We start from the raw sequence: 22,156 nt of genomic DNA on the forward strand, positions 1-22,156 counted from the left end.
ATATTAGTGAAAATTGACTGCAATACATAAATTATTTTCATATTGTAAGAGTCTTTCATTTTGTTCTTTTACTCATCATCAGCTATCCACGGCTTCTTTGCCTTTCTTTGACTACTTATGTTTTCTTGTCCTGTCTTAGTTATTTCCGTCTCCATCAAAAGCATTTCACTGCTCTCCTACTGAATTACTTTTTAAGATTTTGGTTAGGCCATTGGTAACTGATTCACACAATTTCCACTTCATCTCATACTGTCGTATATTTTCATTTATTGTACATCATCCTCTTCAGTGTCGTTACGCCTCTTCATACACACCGTTTCCGTAATTAATAGTCGTAAAACAGCGATATCTCAAAAAATGCCAGTATATTTTGGTAAAAATAAACCAAAATGTATGAAGGAAGCTTGATCACATCCGCACCCACAGACACTTTGTCGTTGAGTGGGCTGCTTACGACTACGACGAAGCCTTGGCAGGAAACATAAACACAGGCTCCCGCTTCTCACACACTCTTAAGCACTTTTGTAGGGTGACAGAGGTCGCTACGCTTGTAAAATAAACACCACTGCATAGCTTCTAATGTTCCCGACGTGCGCTGCCTCGCTAAGCTCATCTGCACAACACAAGGACAGGAAGAAGTTAGTCAATCCCATCGACGGGGAGGCCTCGAGAAGCGGAGAATATGGAGGGAAATAGGCCTCATTCTTTTCAGAGGAGCCGGCGGTTACCTTACGTGATTTGGGGAATCAACGGAAAACTTGAATCTTAATGGGCGCCCCCCTCCCTAGGCATCCGGATTCATGCCGCACCGATGCGACTCCGATGTCCAAGGCCCTTACTATTGCCTCTTTTCGCTCGGTCAAAGCAGTTAAAAGTTTTATGTGGAGCAGCAGGTGTGCACCGCTCACAGTTACCACAAAACGCAGCCACATGCATCAGCATTACAGATATACAGACATGTGTAGCCACATATTACACTAAAAGTATGACAATGCCCTCACAGGCTTTTCTACTAGCAGTTGTACACATACGACTAAGAGTTTGGTACGTGCAGTTGTCGCTCACGAACAGCCATCATCATACCATCATCGTAATATTCAGTTTTAGTTTAGGCATCCTTGCCTGTTCCAATTTCAAGTGGAATGCAGCTGATCTTTCCATCTTCTCTTAGGACACCCAACATTTCTTTGCCCTTCAGATGCATATTTTTATATTAATTTAGATATTCGTTCTTCTGACATCCTTCGCATGTGTTTCTCATTTATTTCTGTATTCCTCTATTTTCTGAAGTATGTTTTTCACACTCATTTCATTTCTTATTTCACTATTTTTATCCGATCCATGAATTTGTAACCAGTTAAATACCTTAGGAGTCTCATCTCTTCTGCTTCAGTCCTCCTCCTTTGACTGACGGTTAGCGTTTTTTGAGGAATGTGTACCTACTAACTGCCGTAATTTTTCCAGTGCGTATTCTTCGTCATTGTTTGTAATATGATACCTCTCATCCCAGGTATTTGAAAGTATTCGTTTGTTCTAGCGGTTTATTGTGAATTATTATTTGTTCTCATAAATGCTCCTTATCATGGAATACCATTTTCTTAGTTTTCCCTTTAGATACTGTCGTATTATAATCATTTGCTATCTTGTGCAAGGGCGGAATTGTTCTGTGTAGTTTATCTTCTCAGTTGACAAAGATTTTTCTATCATCTGTAAACAGGAGCGTATTTATAAGTTTATTATTAAGCTTATAATGGTGCACTGCTTTATTCTGCCATGTCTTTATGGCGTCGTCTATGTATATATTAAAAAATGTAGGGTCTCTCTCATTGAGAGATGTTTCTTCCAAATGGACCTCGTTCTTGTACTTTGATTTCGGTGTGTATGTACATTGAATTAACCTTATTAGTTGCTGGGGCCGGCCGCGGTGGCCGTCCGGTTCTAGGCACTTCAGTCCGGAACCGCGTGACTGCCACGGTCGCAGGTTCGAATCCTGCCTCGGGCATGGATGTGTGTGACGTCCTTAGGTTAGTTAGGTTTAAGCAGTTCTAAGTTCTAGGGGACTGATAACCTCAGATGTTGAGTCCCATAGAGCTCAGAGCCATTTCAACCATTAGTTGCTGGGGTATACCATTCTTTCTTAAAATGTCCCATAATTTAACTCTATTATGTGAGATGACGGTATTCTCTGCGTTTTTCAATAATTTGGCAAACTGCAAAACACTGTGTAAGAAAGATCTTTCCAACCGAAACCGATTCTATTCTTCAGCAAGAAATGTTCCCGAAAGTAGCTTTAGTCTATTTGTTATTAGTTTCGCATACATCTTGTATCCAGAGTTCAGCAAAATTATACCTTAACAACTGTCACTTACGTGCGATCCCATTTTTTAAAATAATCCTGCTGTTTGCCAGTGCTCTGGTATGTTGCTGTTTCCAACAAGTAATTCCGAAATTCAATAGTTTTACGAATAATGATTCCGAAGCATATTTAAAAAATTCGACGTTTCGTTTTTCTTCTCCTGGGGATTTTCTATTCATAGATGTTGTTAAAGCAACCTTTAGTTCTTACACTGATATAAGAACAACATTCTCGTCAGTAACTGCAGTTTTCGCATTTTCCTCATCACCTGTTCATAGATTTTGAAAGTAATCCAGACACTCATTTTCCGAAATGCGGTAACTTGAACCATCTCTCTTTCATCTTTATGAAGTTGTCTCAGCATCCTAAAGGCTTTAGTCTGTTTCGTATGTACATCACATTGCATTTCACTCAGAAAAATATCCCAGCTTTGTTTTATTTTTCTTGTCTGCTTTTTGACGGCTGCTTGTGTCGCTTATACTCCACGTAGTCTTCTTGTTTCTTTGATTATGAATATCTCACGTAGGCCTGTATCTTACATTTTATGATGTTTGCTAGTCCTCTTTTTAATAGATTTTCATCTGTTTCCCTAAAACTTCACCAGCAGCTATATGTATTATTCTTACTATTTTTTCCATTCTTCCTTAATGTTCTGCCATTGTTGCATTTGTTTATTACTTCATCTAATCATTTTCTGTATAGCCGTGTAATGCTTGGAGCTAAGGTGTTCTGTAGACTACTACTCAAGTTTCGAACAGCCGTGTAATGCTTGGAGCTAAGGTGTTCTGTAGACTACTACTCAAGTTTCGAACAGCCGTCTTGTCATCCTAATACGTCAGTGATACATAGAGCTGTCGACCATGGGGATTAGGTGGCTAGCACACCTAGATCGCTATGACACAGCTGCAACATTTGCCCTGCAGCCTCAGTTCGGTGGGCTTTTAGAATGCGTGTGAACATCAGCAGAACCTAGCGGGCGACGACCTTTGTGATGAAACTTCCTGGCAGATTAAAACTGTGTGCCGGACCAAGACTCGAACTCGGGAGTCCCCGAGTTCGAGTCTCGGTCCGGCACACAGTTTTAATCTGTCAGGAAGTTTCATATCAGCGCACACTCCACTGCAGAGTGAAAATCTCATTCTGGACCTTTGTGATGTTCAAATCAGTGTTGTTAGGAAGTCATTGCAAATGAGTCATGCAACCCATGACACAAATATCATACTACCACCGAAAATATCATACATTTTTATTTTTCAGTCTGTCACCCTTCTACCATCTCGGCCTACGCTTATACACTGAAGAGTGAAAGAAACTGGTATAGACATGCGTATTCACATACAGAGATACGTAAACAGGCAGAATACGACGATGTGGTCGGCAACGACTGTGTAAGACAACAAGTGTCTGGAGCAGTTGTTTGATCGGTTCCTGCTGCTACAATGCCAGGTTATCAAGATTTAAGTGAGTTTGAACGTGGTGTTTATAGTCGGCGCACGAGCCATCGGACACAGCTTCTCCGAGGTAGCGATGAAATACGACCATTTCACGAATGTACCGTGAATATCAGGAATCCGGTAAAACATCAAATCTCCGACAGCGCTGCGGCCGGAAAAAGATCCTGCAAGAACGTGACCAACGACGGATGAAGGTATCGTTCAGCGTGACAGAAGTGCAACCCTTCAGCAAATTGCTGCAGATTTCATTTAGGGCGATCAACAAGTGTCAGCGTGCGAACCATTCGACGAAACACCATCGATATGGGTTTTCGAAGCCGTTGTGCACCGCCGCCGTCAGTGTCAGCCAGTTTGCCGTGGCATACGGAGCTCCATCGCAGTCTTTAGCACTGGTAGCATGCCGCGACAGCGTGGACGTGAACCGTATGTGCAGTTGACGGACTTTGAGCGAGGGCGTATAGTGGGCATGCGGGAGGCCGGGTGGACGTACCGCCGAATTGCTCAACACGTGGGGCGTGAGGTCTCCACAGTACATCGGTGTTGTCGCCAGTGGTCGGCGGAAGGTGCACGTGCCCGTCGACCTGGGACCGGACCGCAGCGACGCACGGATGCACGCCAAGACCGTAGGATCCTATGCAGTGCCGTAGGGGACCGCACCGCCACTTCCCAGCAAATTAGGGACACTGTTGCACCTGGGGTATCGGCGAGGACCATTCGCAACCGTCTCCATGAAGCTGGGCTACGGTCCCACACACCGTTAGGCCGTCTTCCGCTCACGCCCCAACATCGTGCATCCCGCCTCCAGTGGTGTCGCGACAGGCGTGAATGGAGGGACGAATGGAGACGTGTCGTCTTCAGCGATGAGAGTCGCTTCTGCCTTGGTGCCAATGATGGTCGTATGCGTGTTTGGCGCCGTGCAGGTGAGCGCCACAATCAGGACTGCATACGACCGAGGCACACAGGGCCAACACCCGGCATCATGGTGTGGGGAGCGATCTCCTACACTGGCCGTACACCACTGGTGATCGTGGAGGGGACACTGAATAGTGCACGGTACATCCAAACCGTCATCGAACACATCGTTCTACCATTCCTAGACCGGCAAGGGAACTTGCTGTTCCAACAGGACAATGCACGTCCGCATGTATCCCGTGCCACCCAACGTGCTATAGAAGGTGTAAGTCAACTACCCTGGCCAGCAAGATCTCCGGATCTGTCCCCCATTGAGCATGTTTGGGACTGGATGAAGCGTCGTCTCACGCGGTCTGCACGTCCAGCACGAACGCTGGTCCAATTGAGGCGCCAGGTGGAAATGGCATGGCAAGCCGTTCCACAGGACTACATCCAGCATCTCTACGATCGTCTCCATGGGAGAATAGCAGCCTGCATTGCTGCGAAAGGTGGATATACACTGTACTAGTGCCGACATTGTGCATGCTCTGTTGCCTGTGTCTATGTGCCTGTGGTTCTGTCAGTGTGATCATGTGATGTATCTGACCCCAGGAATGTGTCAATAAAGTTTCCCCTTCCTGGGACAATGAATTCACGGTGTTCTTATTTCAATTTCCAGGAGTGTATTTCCCCTTCTGACGAATCTCCTTTCAAATTGTGTCGAGCGGATGGACATGTACGGGTATGAAGACAACCTCATAAATCCATGGACCCTGCATGTCAGCAGGGGACCCCTGATATGTCTAGAAAAGATTATGACGGGTGACGCGTACGTAAGCATCCTGTCTGGTCACCTGCATCCATTCATGTCTACTGTGCATTCCGATGGACTTGAAAATTCCAGCAGGACAATGCGATACCCAACACGTCCAGAATTGCTACAGGAACGCTCTTCTGAGCTACCAAACTCCCCAGACACGAACGTTATTGAGCATATCTTGGTGCTTTGCAACGTGCTGTTCAGAAAAGCTTCCACCGCCTCGTACTCTTATGGATTTATGGACATCCCTGCAGGATTCGTGTTGTCAATTCGCTCTTGCACTACTTAAGACATTAGTCGAGTCCATACCACGTCGTGCTGCGACACTTCTGCGAGCTCGAGGGAGCCCTACACGGTATTAGGCAGGTGTAACATTTCTTTGGCGTGAGAATGGATAAATTGTCCTTTGTCTTGCATTAATGTGATCTTCTACATTGTTAACGTTGATCTTGTATCAGAAGAATCCAGTAAGACTCTATCGTCAGCGTGTAGAGAGAGCTGCAGAAAGGTTTTAATGATAGGTCTCCCTCTTGTCGTAGACTATCCAGCATCGTCAAATGTCTGTGGAGAAATCGTGCAAAAGTTTTCGTGTGAGATCCTTGCCATAGGCATTTACATCCTCACCCAAGGATTTCAGAGCTGGGACATACCTACTGCATTCTATGAATGTTGTATTAATTAAAGTGGAATGGGTTGCAGTGCTTCTAAGTACCGTAGTCTTAAGTGAGCTGTATTATGCCTTCGCCGTCTCGATACTTTGCCTGAAGAATTCTCTTAGTGTCTTAATAAGTCGAAGGAATTACCATAGTGCCATACACCATTTGTTTGCGGTCGCCTACTAGATATCCTCTTCAGAACATTATTAATAGTAGCTAGTACATCTTTCAAACTGTTCCCAAAAACTGGGCCAGCTCTCAATGTCTCCAGAGAAGAGTTCGAACTTCATAGCGACAGCTTAATTCTTGCAGGAACCTGAAGCACAGACGAGACAGGATCATTTGAACACAATCTGGCGGTAGCAGAAGAGTTTTTTCTCGATACCCTCTTTGGTCCTGAAAATTGCGTGTTCCCCTTTGTCAAGATATTCATCGCAAATAACTAAATCCGTGTTACACTTCTCGTCCGAGAGATGGCTGTGTAAAATGTCGTAAGACGGTTGAGAAGCGACAGCTCTACTTCCAGGCGCTCCTTGCAGTATTTGAAGTCCACGTCATGTAGGAAGGCGGCCCAATTTTCAGCCATTCTGCGCATCTCCCTCCATCAACCGCTAGCAGTCAATAGGATTCATTCACTTTCCGAGCTCCTAGCAGCTAGGTATAGCTACACAGCGAGTATCTTTTTCCTGCATGCTGCACTGTTGCTGTATTTCAACAGCCGAATTATTCATTCAACTGTCAGGTTTTTTTTTTAAGCAATATACCTGTGAATGTATGTCTGTAAATGTTTCGCCGCCATCAAAAGACTTAAAAAAAAAGTCAGGCGGCGGCAATAAACTTCAAGTGCTTCACAAGCGGGCGAGGAGGATTATTTACCGTATTTATAACATTTTTCAAATGTGAATTTGAAAGCAGGACTCCTCCGTTGACATCTGAAGAAACAAGAACGGACTACAGAAGCATGTCGTGTCGATAAGAGTGTTGTAAACGGAAGTGTCACAGCTGGAGGAACATCGGAAAGGTAGGTTTTGTGTCGCCTGGAAAGCATCGAAATCGCAAGAAACCTGTAACACAATTGGATGATTTTGACAAAGATTTTTTAATGTGCTCCGTTTGAATGGTGAATACCTGACATAACAAAAACATCTTTCAGTTATCAATGAGGGAATTGGCTTCTAAGGCAGCATTTCGTCAGTGTAAAGAAATTTTTAAAAGACAGTAGTTTCAAATATGATAAGAAGAGCGTTTATTGTTGAAAAAATACCATAGGCGCATTAGGAATCACATCCCTCATAAAGATGCACGATACAAGAGGAGGAGGTAGTTCAACAGTGTATCAGAAAAAAGAAGTGGACGCAACGTCGTCAAGACGTAGAGTAAGGTTTTTCTCGTGACGATTGAAAGAAGTCGGTTTTAAAATGTGCTATTCCCGTCGCAGATCTGAACGTCTCATATGATGTGCCGCAGGCAAATGAACTTGATTATTGTCCGCAGCATCACGGTTCGGCGACGTGGACTTCTGTTTTCCCGCTCTGTGCTGCCGCGCATGGGCAGATCTTATCCCCTCCCACGCTACCCTGCCGCTCCGCCTCTATGCGCGGAAGCACCATCCTACGTGACGCTGGTTAAGCTGTGCGTCCTCTGAAATTCTTCACTCGCAAGTATTCCACTGTTTCAAGTAAGCAAAGATTGACTACAGATCCTGACAAAGCGACTCGCTGATAGCGAGCTATGTTAGTGCCTACGCCGTGCGACAATTGACGAGCGAATTTTGAATTAAATGCGCACGTCTGTGAGATCCTTTTGGTTCAGACAAGGCACGTCCTAATGTTTCTCTAATGGTAATAGTAGGCACTGCAGGCCGTCGGAATTATCTTCTCAGCCTGCGAAGAGTGGTGATATCTCCCCTTTAACTGCGTGTCATATCTTTTGTGGTGTTGCAGTAGCTCTATCTGACGCTAGTAACAAGAAGGCGGCAGTGTATCATCCTACAAATTCCCCCTCCCCCCCCCCCCCCCCCCCAGGGTTTCGGTTCCAGAGTCAAGGAGAACTTTTGTTCCATATTTACTCTCCGTCACACACCATACTCTGGATTTCGGGATACAAATGCCAGTCTAAATAACAACAGTTGACATTATTGGCTACTGAGCATGAAGAGCTTGCCTGCAACCAAAACCCCTGTTTCCAATTTTTTTCTATGATTGTATGCTGAGACAGTCACGACACCATTTAATCAAACTTTAATTTCCCCGTGAGCTGATATAGACGGCGCCGTTTTCGGGTCGCTTTTTCTGGTATTAACTGCCAAAGCAGTTGTCGTATTGGCCGAGGTGGACAGATAGGCGCAGCCTGTGTCGAGTCTTTCACATTATTCCACTGGACAGTAACCAACAGTCGACACCGGGCGTGATTGATTTAATGCTGAGAACTTCGATGTGTCAGTTACGCGGCCATAGAATGTTCTTGGGAAACTCCTTTGGCAGTTAATACCAGGAAAAGCGACCCCAAAAACCTCGCCAGGGTGGCAGCACTGTCGTGCATACTCTCGAGAGACAGGGAGGGGAGATAGTGGCATCGTATACTCCAGTATTCTTAAAAGTATAAAGCTGCCACACGCTAGAGCCTATACGTGAATCTGCGCAACACAATTAAACATAGAGCGGCACTCTTCATTGGCAACACTCGTCAGATATTGTCTCTTTTCTAGCACTTATTCACAGAATTAATAAATATGAATCTATTTTTCGTCTAAATAAGGCGCAGGCCACTTACATTTTTTGCCTCATATTTTCATAATAATTTAATGACGTTTGTCGGTTTCTTTTTTTGCAACTGTCATCCCGCTCTTACCTGATAATTCGTTAATTCTGGCAGATCTGAGAAACGAATTCCTACAGAGTAGGTGGGCTTGGCTGTCTAGCTGGCAGAGCGCTGGACTCCAGCCCCTGGAAGTCCTTGTTTCAATCCCAGATAGAAGGACGGAATTTCCCTCATTCCAGTTCCTCCAGATTGGCCTCAGGTCCACTCAGCCTACCTCAACGTGAGTACTGGGGATCTTCTCCGGGGGTAACAGACGGTCAGAACAATGGGTCCGCCACCCTTTCCCGTCTAGTACCTTGGCGAAAGAAACGATGCAATACCTTGAATTTAGGCAAGAATATTTTTCACAAGAGGAGGAGGCGAATGGGGGGCGATGATCGGAAAACGTGTCGAATGGTGATGTAGGTAAAAGTGCCATCTATCTCACAGTGAGCCTTCGTACAGGAGATACCATTTTCGGTGACCGTACGACAGCAGTTTACTCGCCATACGTTAAAATTATGCATGCACTAAATATGGCGAGATAGCTGAGCGTGTATAGAGTCACATTTGCACGCTGTAAGTCATTAGTTTAATGTAAGTGGAACGATGAGTTCCTTATTTTTGTCAGCGTCGAAATGGATTGAGGTATATGACCAAAAATGAGGGAGAAGACTACGGAATTTCAAATGCACTTGTTGATGGCTGCAAAATTAATACATCCAGAACGAATCTGAATTTCAGTTAGATGCTGCAAAAATAACATACGGAAAACCAATGCTGCACTATGTTAATGACATAAATTTCCCCTTAAATTTATACAAAATGTAATGCAGCTGTGACAAGATGTCTTTCATACAATGTTTGTAGTGTGAGAATAATACTTGTTACAAATATTTCTATGACGACTATCGGTCTAAAAATTATAAATCGCAACATTTACCTAAATAAAAATGTAAATGTTCGTTTGTTCGGAATTTTTAATCCACGAAAGTTCTTCACCAATTGCTTTGAAATTTTGACACAGTGTTGCATTCGAATACGCACGTGTTTTTATATACCTCTTTCTTAAAAGTATTTGATATATAAATAAATATTTAATATATAAAGGGGAAACTTATCAAAATTCTCGAAGTACTCAACTGATTCACTTGAAATTTTTACATGTTACTGTGATAAGCGGTTGGACACGTATATGCTACACATTTTTGATATATGGTATATAATATATAAATATATATGTAAAATATAAAATAGTGAAGAAAGTTGTATTTACGGCTTATTGACTTATGATGAGGACACGACTACAGAATCTGACATTGCAATAATAGTAAACAAGGTTCAAGCTCAGAGAGAGGGAGAAAGAGGAGACAGGCAGAGGGGTGATTGGAAGTGGATGTAGAAAGTGGAGAGATGGAGAGATAGACGGGAAGGAGGAGGAGAGAGAAGGGGAGGGGGAGGAGGAGGTGGTGAGGGAGAGAGGGAGAGGGAGGAGGAGGTGGTGAGGGAGAGAGGGAGGGGGAGGAGGAGGTGGTGAGGGAGAGAGGGAGGGGGGAGGGGGAGGTGATGGAGGGAGGGAGGGAGAGAGAGAGAGAGAGAGAGAGAGAGAGAGAGAGAAGCGGTGAAGAAGATTAGGGCGTATTTCCAAATCCAGTACATATTACATATGTGTTTAGTAAAGAGCGTAGTAAAGCAGTGAATTAGCAAAGAAAAAGACAGAAGAAACGCTAAATTCAAATTTAGTAAGATCGAAAGCGCGCCCCCACAGAGTATCAGATTGAAACTTACAAACTACATCATCGCGCTGTTTAGTAAAACGCTATTGTTTTAACAAATGGTAACTAAATTCATCTCTTAGATATAGGCTTCAGGAAGGTCCGTCGCTGTGAACGGTGTTAAAGCGAGACACCGGGCATGAAAGACCTCATGACCATTCACTCCATTTTCCGACCTCACACCTTCCCCTTGTTAGTTTCCGCGTAACCTCGAATCATGTTCTGTATGGCATAAGCTGTAAAGTTCTCAAATGGTTGGTATTTCTTGTGTCGTCCAGAACATCGCAGGACCTGTTTCCTAACAACACATTTATATTTGATGTGGACACTTTACTAATTTTTCTTTGAAGTAAATTTTTAAATTCCACGCACCGTTTCCCGTCTACCGCTCTTTGCACACCAATGACGCGCTCAGCTTTAATGTTTTTCTTGCATCTTTCGACACGTTTTCCGTCTGTGCTGTCACTGCTTTCTTCTTCTGATCACCGATAACATTCAACTTCGTTAACAAGCAGCTTGCGCTGTCGGGTAGCAACGCGCACTATTTTAACTGCCAGGTATGCGGTTCGCTTTACTGAGTAAAACGTGTACTTGCGGTCCGTTGTTGTTCAAAGCAATCTGATTGTCTTTTCCGTTGAGTCATCACAGTCAACAATTTTCACTGCAGCATTAAGAAGCGGTTCATTCCTTTACTACACAACTTGATCAAAAGTATCTTGACACCTATCAGCAGACGTTAATACGAGGTGTGCCAACCTTCGTATTTATGACGGTTTGAATTCTTCTGCAGACATTTGAATGTATCTGAGTGTCTGTGGAGGAATGGCACCCTTTCCAGCCCTTCTTCCTCAAGAATCGAAACCGGGGAAGGTAGTGATGTTGGACTTCTGACTCATCACTGATGTGTTCAGGTCGGGACTCTGGGTAGGCCGGTCGATTTGTGGACTGTTACTGTACACAGACAGGTGCCCCACAGAAGCTGCTTTTTGACATAATGCACTGTCATGTTGATACAACAATCAGTCATCGTCTTCGAACTGTTCCGCCACTGTACGCAGCACACGATGCTGTAAAATGTGTTCATATCGTTCCGCTTTTAGCCTTTTTTTGGGTGCAATAAGTGGACCACACCCTAACCAATTTACGGTTGACCCTATACACGATGGAGGTCCAGGCATTCGCCAAACCCAACCCTTTCCTTCTCATAGCCACATGGTGATTCATCACGCCAAATAACTCGTTTCCAATCATCCCTATCCATTGGCGTCACGTTTTAGACCACCTCATGCGTCGCCTAGCATTGACTGCCTTATGAGGAGCTGTTTGATTGTTGTATCCCATCCTTTTTATCTGCCTACGCACAGTCATTGTGCTAGTGCTATCTGGACTACTGGTAGCACTTTGGAGCTCATGAGTGATTTCTTCCGCTGATTTCATGTGCTTTTTTCAACCACCCGCCGCAATGCTCACGGTCTCTGTCAATCGGTATATGATAACTGTCTGGTCTACGTATAGCTATGGTTGTTCCTCCCTCCTAATTAGGAACTGCATTTCACCTTGAGGAGTTCATCTCTCCTAGCTTCCACTTGGCATGTGAACACCACAAGCTCCGGGGATCCTAACTGCATTTCACCTTGAGAGGTTCATCTCTCCTAGCTTCCACTTGGCATGTGAACACCACATGCTCAGGGGATCCTAAACACCACAACTAGACAATGCTGATGGTCTCACTCCTATTCTGTGGCGTATTGGGGTTAAAGGCCGTGTTGTGTCATAAAATGAGCAATGCCTCTGCTGAGGAAAATGAGGGCGATGCAGTTCGTTTGTCGTCTCTGACGCTCGGAAGGAGACTGTATACGTGGCGTCCGGAATTTCCTCTGTCCAAGCCCCGCTGCCACTCGTCAAGTGTCCAGTCTCAAAAGCGCTAACTTATTAGTTATTCTGAAACCTGTAATTTCTTGTACATTGTTACTTGCGCCACAACAAATTTGCTGCGGAAAGGTATCGTACTGTGATGTCAGTGGGACATAGTCCCAGAGTGACTCGCTGGCACCAGTTGTTTGTGGGGGTGTCTCACTGCTGACACTGTCGCTATGCAGGTCATGGGCGGCCTGATGAGCTACCTGTGGGGCGGATCCGCGGCGGCGGCGGCCGACGACGACGACCCGGCGCTCGACGTGCCGGACCCGGTGCTGGGCGTGACGCCGCGCGAGAAGCGCATGGTCACCGACTGCTGGGACATCGTGCGCCAGGACGCCAAGGGCAACGGCACCGAGCTGCTGCTGCTGTGAGTACACCCACGCCATTCTAGTTTGCTGGAAGCAGTCATGAATCAAAGCAGTAGTCGAGGCAGGATTACATCCCATCCCTTGTCTTGTTCAATCTGTAAACCGAATAAGCAGTCGAGGAAACCAAGGAGATTTGGAAAAGGGAATTAAAGTTCATGAACAAGAAATTGAAAAAAAGTTTAAAAAGCTTTGAGCTCTGCCGACGACATCGGAATTCTGGTATAGGTGAAGGATTTGGAGCAGCAGTTGTACGGACTGGATAGAATCAGAACAGCAGTCGAGAAAGGGCAGAGGCAGGATTACATCCTATCCCTTGTATTGTTCAATCTGTAAACCAAATAAGCAGTCGAGGAAACCAAGGAGATTTAGAAAAGGGAATTAAAGTTCAGGAATAAGAATGTGAAAAAAAATTAAAAAGCTTTGAGCTCTGCCGACGTCATTGGAATTCTGGTGGAAGCAAAGGATTTGGAGCAGCAGTTGAACGCACTGGATAGTGTCGTGGAAACAGATATAATGTTTTGAAAGAAATAATCCGCGCTGGCTGTAGAATACTTTTTAATAAAAAGTCGCCGGCCGATGTGGCCGAGCGGTTCTAGGCGCTTCAGTCTGAAACCGCGCTACCGCTACAGTCGCAGGTTCGAATCCTGCCTCGGGCGTGGATGTGTGTGATGTCCTTAGGTTAGTTAGGTTTAAGTAGTTCTAAGTTCTAGGGGACTGATGACCACAGAAGTTAAGTCCCATAGTGCTCAGAGCCATTTGAACCATTTTAAGCAGGAAGGTGGTTGAGTATGCTTTGCCTGGTGCTACTCTGCCACCTTCCTGCCTGTGGTGCGGTTCTGCTAGCCCCGTCGTTTTAAATATGGACTACCGCTTTTATCGTGCTATTTGTTTACAACTTGAGTGAATGATGGGTAGTGGCTCTAAGGCAGTTATCTTTCGGTGATGACTTGTTAAAAAGAATCTTTACCTTTATTTGAAGGCACAGTGTCAGTTCCTTCGAAAGAACAGACACCACGCAGATCCATCAGCTGTGAAACACTAAATGTAAATTAAAGGGGGATCACTGCTATCATCTGCAGCGGGACATTACGCGAAATCAGGGGCAACGAGCGAAAACGTGTACCGGACCGGCATTCGAATACGGGATCTCCTGCTTACTAGGCAGGTGCGGTAACCACTGCTCCATCCGGGACATAACGTCATCCACAACTGCAAGGACTGTCTCGACACATTCACGGCTTATGCACACCCCCATCCAGTGACAACGAGGCTATGTGTGTTGTGGTTGTACTCGAAGTGCCCTTCTGGCTTCGAAATGCGCTAGGGGTTTTCTTGAAATGAGGGATTGCGATTGTGTGCATGTTTTCTGTGTGAAGGCTTGTGTTTGGTGTTTTATGTATGTGTTATTGGTCTCTAAAGAGGCGTGTAAGGGTTAATTTTGGGCGTTTATGAGAAGCTTCTGGTGGTTCGTTTCCTAAATTTTGTATGAGAAAGTGGGGCGAAGTTTGTGTTCTTTCGTAAAATTTTGTGGATTTTTTCTTGAATAAATGTGTAGATAGTGGGTTGGCCTAGGAGGTCACTTATTTGTGTGTTAGGGACGTATCTGCCCGCGCCAGAATGACACGGAAAACTTTGATCTGGAGAAGTTGCAGTCGGGAAAGTGCCATGTCTGACGCCATAGACCACACTTCCAAGCCCTACAGGATGACTGGAAGTATAAGCTGGCGCCAGAGGAGCAGTTTGCATTGGATGGTAATACCATCGCCTTTCAGGAGTGGATATAGCCTACAGAAGAGGGCGCAGCTCTTGTTTTCAGCGGTAGTGAGGTAGCTGTTCCATGTTAGGCGGCGATCTATTTCGACCCTCAGGTATATGATTGAGTTTCTCCAAGTTAGCTCTCGGCCGTCAATTGTGACTTGGCGATCCGGGAGTTTGATTTTAGGGGCGAAATAGATCGCTTGGCACTTTGCAGGATTGATTTCAATTTTCAAGCGGTTGCACCACTGGGTTATTTTGAGATGTTGGTGAAGGTGGCAGTGTATGAGGAGGAAGCTGCGACTGCTTCTGTATATGGCGGTGTCGTCCTCATAGAGAGCGATCTCTCCGCCAATCTGCCTAGGGATGTGATTCAGCCCAAAGGGCGCCACCTATCCGCAGTCCCTGTTAATTATACTCCTGTTCGCTATTTAGAGATTCCCACAGGAGGTCGGCAGGTAAGCAGGAGACCCCGGGTTCGAATCTCGGTCCGGTACGCATTTTCGCTAGTCGCCGCTGATTCCGCTTAATGTCCCGCTGCAGCTGATAGCAGAGATCCCCATTCAATTTACATATTGAATCGTTACCACTTGAGGATTATTCTACAGCCAGTGTGGATTATTTCCTTCAAGATGTGGAAGTTTAGCTGCGGTTGCCGCAATTCAAAATCACATGCTCAAAATTATGAGAAAATCAGCACTAGTAAAACAACGGTAATGAAATGTAACGGAATTACATTAGAGGGAAGTAGATTACGAAATGAGAAACTAACAGTAATTTATAAGTTTTGATATTTGGGCAGCAAAATAGATGACGATGGCTGAAAAAGAGCGGATATAAAATTCAGATAGTCAACAGCAAGAAAAGCGAAGTTTTTGATAGACGAATTATCTGACAGTCATGACTGCAGATCATTCTGATCTTGATCAAATGAAGGCATTACATTTTCTTTAGGGTGAATCTTTCAGCTATGTCTAAAAGTATTGCTTTATTTACAGTCGATTTCGCCACTACAGTGACACCATATCTTGGTCCCTCTATGATAAACTGAGTAACATGCTGACGACCGGGTAAGAGCCATAATGCACCTCAGTAGAGGGCACAATCAAATCTATCTCCACGATGATGAATTCCTTCCTTCCTGTTTTTTGTAGTGACAGAATCAGCACATCAACTAGATGCCAGCAGCAGGAAGGAAGGAATTCATCACCACCGTACATCGACCTGACTATTATGGTGGCTACCCAGGTACTCTCATGATTGGCCGATTTAGTATCACACAAAGGTCTGAAGATGGAGCATTGTAGCGCCGAAAACAGTGCATAAAACACCACCTCTAAACGAAGCTGAAGGATGCATCCATACTACAATAAACTATGAATCTTTTATTTATATATATATATATATATATATATATATATATATATATATATATATATATATTTTGACTAAAGTTCAGTCTTGATCACACCATTTATGAATTATGAAACTTGGTATGAAAATTAAATTTAATAAAACTTGCCTCATGGAACACATCATACCAAAATATGCTATAATCAATATCCAATCCAAATCTAGTAATGTAACATATGTACAACAAAAGAGTAGTATCTTATGGATTAAATCTGAAATTAGAGAAGCTTTTAAGATAAAAGATCTTTTAAATGTCGAAATGTATAGTCTACATTTATTGCTAAGTAATGAACTCTCACCTTTGATTTTTTCCTATTTTACTAAGCAGCATTGATGAGAAAATAGACTCTTTACGTAAAGCGATTACCCAAAGACATCAGAGAAAATTTGATTTACTCGTAGCTAAACAACAAAATAAGCTTTTAGAAAAGGTCAACAATATACATCAATTTTATCCAAGGACAATGAATCTTACAGATATTCAGTTCACAAAGTCCGAAATGTCGCTACTTGACAAAGGCTTAAAATATAACTTAACTCCCCCACTAAATAATACGAATGTTAAACACATAATCGCTGATGTTATAGCAACAAGCAAAATTTCGAAAATAAACCCGAAGCATGTAAGATAGCCCTAAAAACGAAAGATTTAATTCTAAAAGAGAAAAATAAACTGCATAGAAAAACTGAAGATAAAACACTTAAAAATATCAATAATAAACTACTAGCAGAGAAAGCAATTGTGGTAAAGGCCGATAAAGGAAATACCCTTGTTATTATTAAAGAAGACGATTATATATTTAAAACACTCATTTTTTAATGAAAATGGGATCGTTGAAGTAACTAAAGACCCCACTCCAAAGTTCCAGATAAAGATCAAGAAATTAGTCGATGAAAATATTCACCTCTTGACCCCTGAAGAAAAGAATATGATGAAAAATATGAATCCCCAAATACCTAAATTAAGATCTCAGATTAAACTGCATAAAAAAGAGAAATCTATACGACCCATTGTCAACTACAAAAGTAGTCCTTCAAATAAACTAAATATGAAACTTAATAAAATTTTGAAAGCATTCTATATATATGACAGTAATTTCAGTATCAAAAACAGTTACAAACTAGCACAACAAATCCACAATATAGACATTCCAACTAGTGCAAGTTTCGCCTCATTAGATATTAAAAATTTGTGTACAAATATACCTGTTAATGAGACGATTAATATAATTAGGGATAACTTAGTACAATACAAAAATATGACTAAAGACTAAATAATAGAATTTATAGAACTGCTTGAATGTACTTTAAATTAGAATTATTTCTCTTTTAATACTAAAATCTATTGTCAGAAAGATGGCTTAGCAATGGGCAACTCTTTGGCTGGGGCAGTTTCGGACATTTTCGTGAACCACATTGAGACGCAATTCCTGAAAAATAACCCTGATATCACAAATAAAATCATATATAACAAGCGATATGTAGATGATACATTATTGCTTTATAATGGTTCAAAAGATGAAATTGAGAAACTTGCTATAAAATTAAACTCTATGCATCCAAAGTTACAATTTACGGTTGAGCATGAAAATAGAAAATCTATTAACTACCTAGATCTCACTATAACTAATAACAATGGGAAACATATCTTCACCATATACAGGAAACCTACAACTACTGATGTTATTATTAATGCCACATCATGTCATCCTGACAAGTATAAAAAAGCATTTTTTAAGACTATGATACACCAAATACTAAAGTTACCACTAGAAGCTAATGAGATCAAAAAAGAAATGACCATCTTAAAACAAATTGCAAAAACCAACTCTTTCAACACACGACAGGTAGATATCATTTTTAATAAAGTGCAACAACCACAAAGTACTCCACTAATAGGTAATTCAAAATATATGAAGATGACATATATGGGAAACATATCAGATAGAATTATTAATTTATTCAAAACTTCTGGAATAACAATAGCATTTACAACTGACAATATTTTACAACAAAAATTAAGACATACCGTAAGTAAAGATAATGGAAAATCTACCAGATCAGGAATGTACAAGATCCAATGTAGGGACTATGAGAAAATATATATCAGCCAAACAGGTCTAAATTTTGCAATAAGGTACAAAGAACATACGTCGGGTACCTCACAAACAAAGTCAGTATTTGGCCATCATATAGCATTCAATAATCATGCTGGGGGGACAGTAGAGCAGAATTTACAAGTTCTTCATTATGCAAATAAAGGCTTACTTATGAATATCCTAGAAGAAATCGAGATATTTGCTCATTTGAAAACCAAATCATCAATGCTGCTCAATGAACAGTTAGATTTTCGCGAAAAATATTATTACGACCTTTTTGACGAAATTTTATAATAAAAGCATCTACTCTTTTGTTTTTAAAATATAAGACTAGTTATACCCATGGCAAAAGCTATGTATGTAAAATATGCTGTACAACATATAAAAATTTATTAAATTGACAGTGATTATTATAAAAACTATTAGATCGATGAGTTTTAAAAATTTAATCAGCGGTCTCTCAGTTATTCAGACATACATAATGCGGAACGTACTCTTGGCTGCTACCCTACTGCTATAAAGAATATTGCTATGAAAACTACAGTTAAAGTAAGACGATTCTGCAGCATCCAACAAAGATGCAATTGTGATATAGGCGACTCGGTATAATCGATATATACCACAACTCCAAGGAATTTCACATCTTTGATGTAACTGACACTGCAATAGTATTAAGGTTGCCCATAGAGGACACAACTATTACACATCGTAGTTTACTGTTTTTATCTATAATATAAATAAGCTGTACACATACTATCTGTTAATCAAACATTTAAATGAATCAATTTTTTGTTATTAGTGTATTTCCTACTTTTATACTTTGACGATGGCGTCATATTATGAACGCTGATTGGCAGTTGTGAAGTAGTGTGACAAGAAGTAGGCGGAGCCTCTGCATATTTAAGCTCGTGCTCACCACTCATAACCATCAGTTGACTGCGTAGCAGCGAGGAGAGCTCCGCCTACCATCCTAAGGGAGCCATGGGTATAATTAATTTTATTTTATCTTGGTAAATTTTGACATCATTAGACACTTTCATTCTGTTTAAAGACTGGTTTCTAGTATTTCCTAAAATTTATCCACAGGTCTGATGATGGTTTTGTAAAAAGGACCGAAACCGGTTACCTATATCATTAATACATAAATGGTGTGATCAGGACTGAACTTTAGTCAAAATATAATAATTAATAGATCACTGTTTTCCAAAAATGTTTACTAAAATTGTACAAACTATGAATCTTTTCCTTCATTTGATTAGTAAGAGAATGGTCTGTAATCATGAATGTCAAAACATACATTGATCAAATACGATGCCTCGCAATGAATTTCGAACACTGTGACCCGTTTTCAGGCACTACTTGGAATTCCTATTTGTAGGTTGATACTTGACCGCTTCCTTGCCTGTAGCGAAAAGATTACTAAACTATTTCACGTACTGGGTTAATTTTGAAAGTATATCACGTAAGGGCTAATGTAATGCACGAGTAATAACTGCGTTATCGCAGACTTATCATCCGTTGCCGCATATACCGTTAAAAAATGCGATGTTCGTTATGGGACGTACTGGAATATTCCCGCTTGGGGCCTTATAGTTTCATGAAGTTCCGATAGGTAGCGGCGCTATACGTAGCCCTCAAAATGGCGTCTGTAACGGAGGTGCGTTTTAAGCAGAGAGCTGTTATTGGGTTTCTTCTGGAGGAAAACCAGAGCATCGAAGAAATTCACAGGCGCGTGCAAAGTAGCTATGAATACCTGGCAATGAACAAAAGCACTGTTAGTCGTAGAGCGAGGCGTCTGCCATTATCGCAACAAGATCGCGCAAACCTATCCGATTTCCCGCGTGCCGGTCGGCCGGACACAGCTGTGTCGTCTGCGGTGTTGGAACGTGAGAACACACTCATTCGAGGTCGAGGTGATCGACGGATCACAATGAAATATCTCGCTGCTCAACTGGACGTCTCTGTTGGTAGTGCCGACGCACTCGTCCACCAGTTGGGGTATTAAAAACGTGTGTGCCCGCTGGGTTCATAGCTGCCTAACAGAAGACCATAAGGAGCAACGAAGGACCATATGTGCGAAATGCTTGCGCCTTACGAGGCTGATGTGACAATTTTTGTCGATCATCGTCACAGGCGATGAAACATAGGTTCATCACCTCGAATCGGAAACAAAACGCCAATCCATGGAGTGGCGCCACACTACCTCTCCTCAGAAGAAAAAGTTCAAAGCCGCACCCTCAGCCGGCCGAAGTGGCCGTGCGGTTCTAGGCGCTACAGTCTGGAACCGCGCAACCTCTACGGTCGCAGATTCGAATCCTGCCTCGGGCATGGATGTGTGTGATGTCCTTAGGTTAGTTAGGTTTAAGTAGTTCTAAGTCTAGGGGACTGATGACCTCCGATGTTAAGTCCCATAGTGCTTAGAGCCATTTGAACCATTTGAGCTGCACCATCAGCCGGTAGAGTCATGGCAACAGTCTTTAGGGACTCAGAAGAGGTTACTCTTTTTGATGTCCTCCCTCATGGTGCAACGATTAATTCTGAAGTGTATTGTGCTGCCCTCAGGGAACTGAAGAAATGTCTTCAGCGTGTTCGTCGCCTCAAAAATGCAAACGAACTTCTCCTTCTCCATGACAACGCAAGGCCTCACCAGTCTGCACACCCAAGAGGAACTCACAAAACTTCATTGGACTGTTCTTCCTCATCCACCCAACAACCCAGATCTCTCACCTTCTTACTTCCATCTGTTTGGCCCAGTGAATGATGCACTCCGCGGAAAGCAGTAGGTGGATGATGGAGAGATTGTTGATGCAGCATGACGTTTGCCCTGATGTCGACGAGTAGAGCGTTACTATGTGTATATACAGGCTTTCCCAGTAAAGTGGCGTAACGCCTTCGCATTGAACGAAGTTTATGCTGAAAAATAGGATTTCGTAGCCAAAAGATCGGGGAATAATATAGTTATTGGAGTCCTGAATAAAACCAACCTACTTTCAGAAACAAAATATGTCGCATTACGTACTGAATGCCTCTCGTATGCTGATATGAACTTTAGCTGTCAGAAATCACCTACTAAAGTTTGTTCCCTTACTTAATCTTGATTCTGTATATAGTTCGTCTTATTTTTGCTGCCTAGAGAGCGGTACATTAGCGGTGGAATGACAGCCGCATGCGCTTTTACTGTGGTTGTGGACTTCAGTCCGAAGACTAGTTTGATGTAGCGCTCTACGCTAGTCTATCCTGTGTAAACCTCTTCATCTCACCATAACTACGGCAACCTGCCTACCGTAGTAGTCAAGCCATGGTCTCCCCCTACAGTTTTTACTCCCCCCCCCCCCTCCCTCCATTTCCTGATCCCTTCTTTTAGGCAAGAAGCGATATAAATTTCTTTTTTCTTCAATTCCAGCAATAGAAATGGTCAAGCTAGGAATATACAATAGTCTCTTGCTCATTGTTCCCTTAGGGATCGCAGAGGCAAAATCAGATTAATTACAGCACGGACAAGGGCAATTAGAGTGTCATTTTTCTCGCAGTCCATACGCGAAGAGAGAGGGACAAAATAAACTGTGGTACAATGGGAAGTATGCACTGAAATATGGCATATAGTTAAGGGGTGTTTACACCAAAGGTGATGCACAGTAAACACTAGCAAAGATCTTATCACAATTAGTGCAGATAAACCTGCTGAATTGGCAGCTGTTAACTAGCAAAGTTATACATCCATAAGAAGTTAATCATTCTGTACATGTATCTAGTCGTAATGTGTACACTTTCTTCAGTTAATTAACTGAAGTCCTTGACTTCCCCCAGAACTAACATAGTAATATTTGGAGACATGAACCTAAAAGCAGGT

General features: G+C 42.6%; 1 protein-coding gene across 1 annotated transcript in view; it reads left to right on the forward strand.

The window, feature by feature from the left end:
• Window positions 1–22,156, forward strand: part of LOC124776310 (globin-1) — a 294,289-nt gene that overhangs the window by 245,484 nt on the left and 26,649 nt on the right. Inside the window, exon 3 of the mRNA XM_047251243.1 lies at window positions 12,851–13,038. Within this exon, the coding sequence (XP_047107199.1) occupies window positions 12,854–13,038 (185 nt within the window). The 5' untranslated portion in view covers window positions 12,851–12,853. The remainder of the gene's footprint in view (window positions 1–12,850; window positions 13,039–22,156) is intronic.

This window comes from Schistocerca piceifrons, chromosome 2, assembly GCF_021461385.2.
Source record: "Schistocerca piceifrons isolate TAMUIC-IGC-003096 chromosome 2, iqSchPice1.1, whole genome shotgun sequence".
In the NCBI taxonomy this organism is placed as follows: Eukaryota; Metazoa; Arthropoda; class Insecta; order Orthoptera; family Acrididae; genus Schistocerca; species Schistocerca piceifrons.